Source organism: Erythrolamprus reginae, chromosome 8 (genome assembly GCF_031021105.1).
Source record: "Erythrolamprus reginae isolate rEryReg1 chromosome 8, rEryReg1.hap1, whole genome shotgun sequence".
NCBI classification, from domain to species: Eukaryota; Metazoa; Chordata; class Lepidosauria; order Squamata; family Dipsadidae; genus Erythrolamprus; species Erythrolamprus reginae.
Genome location: NC_091957.1, coordinates 2,981,336 through 2,991,935, shown reverse-complemented (window position 1 = coordinate 2,991,935; position 10,600 = coordinate 2,981,336). Strand labels below are relative to the sequence as shown.

The following is a 10,600-nucleotide window of genomic DNA, read 5'->3' as shown; positions in this document are numbered from 1 at the left end:
CCCCCTCTGACTGAGAGAAATAAATGTCCAGATATTGGAAGTAGCCCTTGTGTGGGGAGGGGGGAGATTCACCGCTCGGCCTAACAATAGAGGCTCTTTTCAATTATAGGCCTCGATTTTGGGGGGAAATCTTTTTTTGAAAAGGGCTTTTCTATATTTCATGGATCTATGTGGATAATTGAGGAAGGATGATCCCGGAAGTAGGCGTTTTGAAGCCGCCCTCCTCTTCCTGTTTCCTAGCTCTACCGCCTTCCAAGCCGATTTTAAAAAGCCGGAACGTCCTCCCTTCCCTCGACATCTCTGTGCCGGGGAAGGCGGGGCTACGGCGGATAGCGTGGCCAATGGCGCGCCCCAGAAGGCGGGGCCTGCCGCAACGGAAGGAGCGCTGAGGAAAAGGCCGGCGTCGGTGGCGGGTAACCGAGAGAGAAAGCTGAGACGGCGACGACGACAACGGCCGAGCCTACGGGCGGGCCCATGGCAGCGGCGTGGGGCCGGCGGCTTCCCACCCGAGGACCAAGAGTGAGAGGTGAGAGGAGGAGGGGGAAATTCCTGAGGGGATGAGGGGGCGGAGCTCCCTGGCTTCTCCCCACAGCTGAGGAAATGGGGCGCCCCCCTTTTTTTACCTCAGGAAAGGCCCCAACCCCCCTCCCTCGTGGAGGTTATTCCACACACAGACCCCAAACCCCGGGTGAAGCCCCTTCACACGGGGTTGCATTCACGTGCCTTCATAGAGAATTGGGGAGGTGAGGGGGACAAGGAAGGGGGAAAGCCCCCCTCAGTTTGGTTTGCACCCCTCCAAGGGGGGGGCAGGAAGGGTCCCCCCACTCGAGTCCCCCTCCTATTCAGGGCTCCCTTTGCACCCCCATTGAAACCTAGCTGAGGAAAGGGACGGAATATCACATGCAGGGAATTATTTGTTATTATTATTGTTTATTTATTGTTGTTGTTATTATTATTATATATTTCCTTGCAACATTATTATTTTTGTTATTGTTATTATTGTTATATTATAAAATATTATATTTTTATTATTATCATTATCTACAATTTTATTTATTTATTTATATGGTTGATTGACTCAGCTGCCCTGAATCCTTAAGGATTGGGCGGCATAGAAGATACATAAATAAATACTGTTCTTACGAATGATTGAATTTGATGAATGTGTATGTCTGTATGTGGGATTTTTAAAATGTTTTTAGCAATTTGTATCAGTCTTTTAAAGTAAATTAGATTTCTTTTATCTCACATGCAGGGAATTATTATTATTATTAGTAGTAGTAGTAGTATTGTTATTGTTTTTATTATTATTATTATAAAATATTATATTTTTTATCATCGTCATCTATAATTTTATTTATTTGATTGATTGACTCAGGCGCTCTGAATCCTTCAGGATTGGGCAGCATAGAAGTCAAATAAATACGTACATATGAATTATTGAATTTGATGAATGTGTATGTCTGTATATGGGGTTTTAAAAAACATTTTTAGCAATTTGTATCAGTCTTTTAAAGTAAATTAGATTTCTTTTATATATTGTTGTATTTATGATGTTGTACGCTGCCCCGAGTCGCTGTGAGAAGGGCGGCATAGAAATCTAATACATACATATATACATACATACACACACACACAGATACATACATAAATAGCAAGCCACTCTATTCCTCAGACTCAGGGTGGCTGACAACAAAAGTGAATACGTAACATATAGAAATCTATAATTAAAACATATTAAAAAAAACCATTTGTTAAAAAAAGTCAACCACTCACATTCAGCCAATCATTTATACATTCATACACCGTCTGGGGCAAGATGGTAGATTTAATGTCCCCAAGCCTGCCGGCAGACATAGGTCTCTTGTGGAGTTGTATCACTGCGGCCAGTTTTGACGAATTTGGCATTAATTGCCAGTCGAGCCTCATCCAGGAGCCTAGGACATTGTAATATTATTATTGTTGTTATTGCCTTTATTGTCACTGCACATCATGTATACAGCAAAATTGATTTAGCCTCCACTGGTGCAATGTAACGAAAAAATAAAAACAAAAACCTCAAGACAATGTGAATAGCATAGACAAGAGAATAATCCTTATACAAGTAATTGGTGGGGGGGGGGGGGAGGACTGGTCCAAAATAGTGGGAGGACTGGTCCAAAATAGTGGGCCCCATGGGAGTTGTGTTTTCCCCCCCTTTGCAGGAAAAGAGGAGGAGGAAGAGTTCAAAGGCACACCAGGGAGTCTCTAAAGGTGACACAAATACACGCGCGCGCACACACATACACATATGCATGTAAAACCTGTGGCCTAGAGGTTAAAGCTACTGCTTTACAGGCAGACTCTCCAGGTTCAAATCCCAGGAAGGGTCTGGCTAGCTGTTGAGAGCAAAATATCTTGAACTGGAACTCCTATGTATTAGTCTTCCTTCCTTTTCATTATGAGCAAAAATATGCTACACACATACACACACAGAGAGAGAGAACCTGTTTTTCCCCCCTTTGCAGGAAAGGAAAGGATCGGATGTATGGAAAAGAGCTCCTTGAAATCACTTCTGGATCCCATGGAGTTCCATGTGTTTTTCCCCCCTTATGCAAGGAAGGTCTCTCTTCTCTCTGTCTCTCTTCCTCTCTTCTCTTCCTCTCTTCTCTTTCTCCCTCTCTCCCTTCTTTCTTCTCTCTCCCATCTCTCCCTTTCCACTTTCTCTTTTCTTTCTCTCCCTCCTTTCTCTTTCTCTCTCTCCCCTTCCCTTTCCCTTCTCTCTCTTTTTGTCCTTGTCCCTTCTCCCTCCCCCTCCCTTTCTGTCTCTCCATGGCCAGCTGTGTCCAGTCTGAGAAAGCACAGCATTACCTAAGTATGCTCTCTTATCACCTTGACCTTGTAGAATCAAAGCAGCTGCAATGTCCCTCTTAGAGCTGACAAAGTGCTGAAATGGCAGAGAGAATCTCTCCCCCCCCCCCCAAAAAAAACCCCCACCAACCCCTGGTTGCAGTAGATATTTACTGTTTAGTATTAAGTTGCATTTATAAAATTAAATGTACTCCTGTCTTTATATATCCAATCTCGTTTCTGGAGAGAAACACACTGATTCCTTTCTCATAAACATTCACACATGTGCAGCTACTACCCTCTGTCTTAGAAGGTAAAGAAAACAAACTGGAGATAATATGAATTTATATCTGCACAAGGAAGGAAATGTGAAGGATTCCCAGGAGAGGAGCTTAACATAAGTTTTGATTTGGGCCAGTGGTTTTTGCTGGGTTTCTTTTTGACTCTAGAGCAGCAGTGTAGAAGAACCATTCTGGAGCTTTTAAGTTCAATTAAATCCTAAAACTGGGACCACAGTTTGAGCCCGAAATTTCTGCTGCTAAGCAGCCACTAAGTGAGTTTTGCCCCATCCTACAACCATGCCAGGACTGGATTTTTCAAGCCAAATTGAATATATAATTTGTTTTAGTGTCAGATGTCACGGTCTGTGAACTAGTTTGTGGCTTAGTGTAATGCATGAACTAGGTAGCTCACTTAAGAAAGGAATCCGAAAGCAATAAGGTGAAATACATTGCTAAGAAAATAAGACAACTGTTTTAAAATGGATTTTTGTGCAGAATTTTCTGTCCGTTTGCCAGGAGAGGTGGCGGAAAATAAGTCCTTCCTCTTCTTCTTTGCACTTGAAGGAGACAAACGCAGATACATTTGGGAGTTTCTGGAGAACTAGGAGCCTATCATATGGAAATACATTTTGATCTCCCAAACAACTTCCATTTCTACAGTTTTGGACTATATTCTGAAATTTAGAATTGGTTCAGTTGCTGCTTTTAAATGTAGCTTTCTCCCTCGGCTGTCTCTTGACTCTCAGTTTTGATTGTCATTGGATAGTATGACTTGTCCTCCATGTTTTATACAGAACAGACTGAATTAAGAGCAAAAAACGTCTGTGTAGCCAGGAGCAGAAATCTCTCTGTGGTCTGCTTTTCTTTAGTCACAGGAATTTCTATTTGTTCCGGTAATGAATCTTTTCCTTATGATTTCCCACCAGAGTCACTGATTCTCTGTTTTCCTCTCCTTGCTACACTTTTCAGTCCCTCGTGGAATAGAAAGCGAAGACTCCCTTAGGGTATTTAATTTTTTTCTCTCACCTGGTTAATTGTTGAATCAAATGCACACCGGCTTTAAATCTTGTCAGGGTTGAGGAAAGTTTCTTTGTCACCAAATATTGCATCATTTCAGGCTAGCCTGGACTGGTAGCGATTACTGTAATCTCCTACAATCCATCAATTACAAGGGGTTCCTTTGCCACGTGATGGTGTGAACTGGACAAGCTGTGATTTGTTTTATTTATTTATGTATTTATTTATCTTATTTTATTTTACTTCCATGCCGCCCAATCCCGAAGGACTCAGGGTGGCTTACAACACTACAAAATTACAATAAGAGCAACAATAAAAATAAGTCAAGAGAGCTGGAAATGTAAAAAAAACCAGGGAACACACTACCATATGTGGTGGACTTGTACATATGCCCAAAAATTTTGGACACAAATTAAAAGAATAATGGACCAAGTCATATTGACAAAGATAATAACTAAACCAGAATTATTCCTCCTGGGCATTTTTAGACAGAAACTAAGTAAAGAAGACCGATACCTTATTATTCAAATAATAACGGCCACTAGATTAACATACGCACAGCACTGGAAAAAAGAAGACATTCCGACAAAGTTAACCATCATTAGCAAAATTATGGAATGCGCCGAACATACTATCAAAAATAACAATGGAAATTCAAAACAAAAATGATTCAGAGTTCTACAAGGCCTGGGAGAAATGGTTCAGATGGTTATCTAACTTTAAAGACAATAAAACAAAAACTAATTAAAATCTCTTAATATAAATCAAAATAAAGATATGCACAATAGAAATTTGGACCAAAATCAATACAATCCCTGTCTGAGTTCAATCCACCTGATAACTATTAGGAACTTACTAATATCACAACCTACCATTACTTCTCAGCAACAAAAATAACAAACATAATCAAACTAAGCCGTCACAATCCAAATGCCTGCTAGTTTGCAGGTACCACCCCTCCTCTCTTTCTTTCTTCTCTCTTTCTTCTTCTTTTCTTTCCTCCCTCTTTCCTTCTCTATCCCACCTCCAACCACCTTTTCTTTCCACGTTATTCTTGGACTATTAAATGCTACAGCTATAAGATTATCCAAATAAGAATATTGAATACAAAATATTTACATATAGACAAATATCTGGAATGTATATACAATAATATATATAAGTCGCTGTATAAAAATACTGTTTACCCCATCCCCCTTCCACTTCTCTTTTTTGTATTCCCATCCCCCTTTTCCCTGTTTTCTTTTTTTTTATAACCTAATAAAGTATATTTTTTAAAAAAAATAAGTCAAGAGAAAGGAACTAATATCTAAAATCCTAATTAAAACTAAGGACAATTCAACAGCATACATACTAGTCGTTCATACCAATTCAGACACATGGACAAGCTAGTGGTTGATGTCATGCAAACCCCAAAGTCTTGCTTTATTATTTTGCCCGCATTGTTTTTATGGGCTGGCACCTAGGGTTTGGTGTGTTCTGCACAAATTGTGTATCAAGGGTTTGGGTTTTGTTTTTTTGCATTGACACCCCAGGAGCCTCTACTGCATTGCAACTGTCGAGGGAGCGTGGGTAGCTTGCAACATAGGAAAATGTGATATAAGACAATAAGGACGTTAAAGTGCAGTCAGGCGGTAGGGAAAGCAAGTAGGATGCTTGGTTGCATAGCTAGAGGTATAACAAGCAGGAAGAGGGAGATTGTGATCCCGCTATATAGAGCGCTGGTGAGACCACATTTGGAATACAGTACTGTGTTCAGTTCTGGAGACCTCACCTACAAAAAGATATTGACAAAATTGAACGGGTCCAAAGACGGGCTACAAGAATGGTGGAAGGTCTTAAGCATAAAACCTATCAGGAAAGACTTCATGACCTCCATCTGTCTAGTCTGGAGGACAGAAGGAAAAATGGGGGACAGGATCAAAACATTTAAACATGTTAAAGGGTTAAATAAGGTTCAGGAGGGAAGTGTTTTAATAGGAAAGTGAACACAAGAGCAAGGGGGCACAATCTGAGGTTAGTTGGGGGAGAGATCAGAAGCAACGTGAGAAAGTATTTGACTGAAAGAGCAGTAGATGCTTGGAACAAACTTCCAGCAGACGTGGTTGGTCAATCCACAGGAACTGAATTGAAACATGCCTAGGATAAACATAGATCCATCCTAAGATAAAATACAGGAAATAGCATTAGGGCAGACTAGATGGACCATGAGGTCTTTTTCTGCCGCCAATCTTCCATGTTTCTATGTTTCTGTCTCTCACTGGAACCATCCTTTTCTCCTCCCTGTAGAATGAGTACATGTTGCTGGTGTACACCAGGTGGTCCGGCCACCGTCAAGCTACTAGCGAATTTCGCCTCCGGCTCCCTGTCTCCGAAGGATGTTTCTGCAGCCAACGAAGACCTCTGCTACTGTCTGGAATGTGTAGAGGAGTACCACAAAGCCAGGGATGAAGTTCCATCCTTGCACCAGGTAATCTGATATTTATTTATTGATTTGATTTGATTTATTTGATTTCTATTCCTCCCTATTCCTCGGACTCAGGGCGGCTCACAACAAAGCAATACATAACATACAGAAATCTATTTTTTTTAAAAAAACATATTAAAGGATATCCCGTCCGCTTGAGCATTGTTTAGCTCTGGTCTGTACCTGGCACACAACTCAGAAATAGCATTTGCCCCCGAAAATAAAACCCAGTCTTATATTTCTTGGAACCCCAAAATAAACCATTGGCTTTATTTTGGGGGAGGTCTTATTATTTTGGGGCGCAAGATGGGGTTCCTCTTGCTGTCTTACCTGATTCAGCTCAGTCTCCCTAAGTTTAGCCAGAGGAAATGGCAGGGGCCGGCGGCACATGTGGTTAAATATTCTGGGGGAAGGGTTTATTTTCAGGAAAACACGATGGCAGTTTTTTCTTTCTATTTTTAAAATATACTTTGAAAAAAAAATTGGGTGTTATTTTTTTAATGCACTGATCTTAACCTTGGTACTTAATCTTGGTGTGGAAGGAGTCTGGAAGGAGTTGGGCGGCCTATAAATTTAATAAAGTAAAGTAAAATAAATTAATATTGTATCTTGGCAAGACTCCCACAGTTACTTACTTTTACTTCTATACTTCCTCAGACAGTCAGGCAGTTACTTGCTTTCATTTCCGTTTATTTGTCCTTGGCATAAAGTTTGGAGTGGATTTTTTTTCTTTTTAAACATTGTGTATACAGAAGTTGTATACAGAAGTTCAATTGCGAGATGACTGGATACATATCAAATTGTTTTATAAAAGACAATAAGTAATTGTACTTATGTTATCAAGAGAATTACATTGATTATTAATACTTTGGCCCTAAGTAGTTATTACCAGCTTCCCAGTTAGCTTCTGTTTAAAAAGGTTGGCCAGGGTATTTCTAGTCTAACAAAAAGAAGGACTGGGGGGGGGGGGGAGAGGGAAGAAGCTATGAATGGAAACTGCTCAAAGGGAGACTTAGAACTGAAGAGAAATTTCCTGACAATGAGGACAATTAACTGGTGGAACAGCTTGCCTCCAGAAGTTGTGAGTGCTCCATCCCTGGAGGTTTTTAAGAAGAGATGGGATGGCCACTTGTCCGGGGTGGGATAGGGTCTCTTGCTTGAGCAGGGGGTTGGTCTAAAAGACTTCCAAGGTCCCTTCTGGACCTACAAATCTATGTTCTACGGCGCTCTTCTATATATATGCCTTTCGTAAACTCCTTAAAACCCACCTCTGTCGTCAAGTGTGGGGGAACTGAAACACCTCCCCCTGCCTATGCAGTTTTCTGCGTATGATATGACTGTATGTATGTTTTTTACATATAGGGGTTCCTTGTTTTTAGACTTTTTAAAATGTATTATTGTTATTTTAGAGTTTAACTATTAGATTTGTCACTATATATTGTTTTTATTGTTGCTATGAGCCGCTCTGAGTCTATGGAGAGGGCCGGCATACAAATCTAATAAATAATAATAATAATAATAATAATTGTATATATATATACATATACATATACATATACATATATATATATATATATATATATATATATATATATATATATATATATATTAATGTTTATTGAGAATGTTCCTATAATAAAAGGCAAGCCAGAAGAAAGGCTGAAGTTAAGAAACGTATCCCTCTCAATTAGATTCATAGTGTTTGTCAGCCCCTGCTTTTCTTCTTGACTTGCTTGCCTCGGCTGTCAGAGTAATGCAGGGAGGGGAGAGGTCAGTATTTGGGAGGAGGGAACCTACTGGTGAGTGCCCTATTTGAAGTTTCAAATATTGCTAGGGAGGAAAGTTCCCATCGCTGCCTGCCTGGTGCAGCTAGTCATCATGGAGTTGTTTACAGCCTACTCAAGGTCAACAGCTTCGGCGGCCCAGATGTGGAAGACCAAACGGCCGGCAGGCCCACCCATCTGACATCTTGGGACATCAGGATTGGAGGGATGGTCCGGGGGGGGGGGGGTTACTTGGGAGGGTTTTGGGTTCCTTTGTATATGCATCTTGCCCGCCTTTTGCCTTAGAACTTGCTTTCCTTTTGTTGATGTCGCTTCTTGTCTAGTAAAGCTACTGATTAGTCTCTGAACACAATTCAAAGTGTTGGTTATGACCTATAAAGCCCTACATGTCATGGGACCAGATTACTTATGGGACCGTTTCCTGCCTCGTACATCCCAGCGGCTGGTCGGGTCCTACAGAGTCGGCCTCCTCCAGGTCTCATCAGCCAGGCAGGGCCTAGGGGAAGAGCCTTCTCTGTGGTGGCCCCGGCCCTCTGGAATGAGCTCCGCTCGGAGATCCATACTGCCCCCACTCTCCCTGCCTTCCGTAAACTTTTAAAGACCCACCTCTGCCGGCAGGCCTGGGGCCATTGAAATTTTAACACCTTGCCCCACCCAATGATGTATGAATGTTGTTCTGTCGGGCTCTCTGGTAGACTCCTCCCCAAAATTCACAGGCACAAATTTCAGACACACACACGTTTGAAAATTCAAAACAATGTTCTTTATAATGAAAATCCACTTAAACCAAGCCCTCTTTTGGTATAGCAAAGAGCACTCGTCTCCAAAGAAACTGGTAATTTGTACAAGTCCCTTATCAGTTCTGTGATACTTAGCTTGCAGCTGTGAGGCAATTCACAGTCCTTCTTTCACAAAGTGACACACACTTTGCTCTGGTTTAGTTTCAAAGCGGGGAAAAATCAGCACACAAAAGGTCAAAGTCAGTAAAGCAGTCATGATCAGATAATCCACAATGGCCAAACCCACAGGCTGCTCTTTATAGCAGCCACACTAATGACCACAGCCCCACCCAACCACAGGTGGCCTCATTTTCTTTGGTAATAATCTCTCAGTTGTTGTTGCCTATGCATCGCTCTCCGCATGCGTGGCTGTATCATTAACTCTTGTTCTGAATCCAAGGAGGAGCTAGATAATTGATCTCCTTCTGAGCTGTCTGCCACACTCTCCTCCTCCCTGTCACTCATGTCTTCTTGGTCAGAGGAGCCTTCATCAGGAGTCTTCGGAGAGGGGCGGCATACAAATCTAAGTAATAATAAATAAAAATAAATCATCAGATTCCACCAGGGGCAAAACAGGCCTGCAGCATGTGGATGTCTCCCCCACACCCACAGTCCTTGGGGCAGGAGCAGGGCCAGAGCTAACCACAACAAATGTGTTGTTAACTTTTAATTATGGGGATTTTAATACATAATGTTATTTAGATTTCTACATGCTGTGGGCCACCCTGAGTCCCCAGAGAAGGGCGGCATAGTAAATGAATGAATGAAAGAATGAATGTACTCATCTCTATCAAATGGAATTGGGGGAATGGAATTGGGGGTTTTCTTTCCTGGACTTTGAATGGAAACATACCTGACACTGTTCCTCCTACCTCTTGCAATTCCCTTTGCCCCATTCACGTCTTTCTTAATTTTCTGATCCATTAAAAAAAAAAAAATGAATAAACAAATGAACCAGGTTTTTTCCCTTCCTCCTCCTCCTTTCAGCCAAAAACGAAAAAACCCCAAAGGTTCCTCCTAAAACTGCCCTTTGAATTTCCAACCGCAGGCACTGTGGGACTGGGAAGTTTCCCGCCTGGTTGTCCACTTCGAGACGTCCATGCGAGGGGACGATGAAAGCGACATCTACCTGGTGGAGGAAGACCGAGTCACCCCCTTCACCTTCTGCAACACCGGTCCGAATTTTGAGAAACGTCTCCGGGTGCCCTTGCTGGAGGTCCTCAAGTATCCCTACCTGCTGCTTCACGAACACCTCAGTGAGTTTGGAATGGGAGGCCCCGGGCCCAGCCAATGAGCAGAGGTCACCACAATTCGACCCGAGCCCAGATGTATCAGGTCCTTGGTGCTGACTTGGTCTTAAGTACTTCCTTCCTTCCTTCCTTCCTTCCTTCCTTCCTTCCTTCCTTCCTTCCTTCCTTCCTTCCTTCCTTCCTTTAGGTTGAC

General features: G+C 41.9%; 1 protein-coding gene across 2 annotated transcripts in view; it reads left to right on the top strand.

Annotated features, from left to right (window-relative positions):
• Window positions 1-437: 437 nt before the first annotated feature.
• The window catches only part of SETX (senataxin), a 47,886-nt gene continuing 37,723 nt past the window's right edge, over window positions 438-10,600 (top strand). The window contains exons 1-3 of one of the 2 annotated variants that reach the window (XR_011559677.1): window positions 438-526; window positions 6,417-6,597; window positions 10,206-10,413. Coding sequence is in view for 1 of the 2 variants with exons in the window: in XM_070758488.1 (XP_070614589.1) it covers window positions 6,418-6,597; window positions 10,206-10,413 (388 nt within the window). In the remaining variant the exon portion in view is untranslated. The remainder of the gene's footprint in view (window positions 527-6,416; window positions 6,598-10,205; window positions 10,414-10,600) is intronic. The other variant, XM_070758488.1, reaches the window with a different exon arrangement.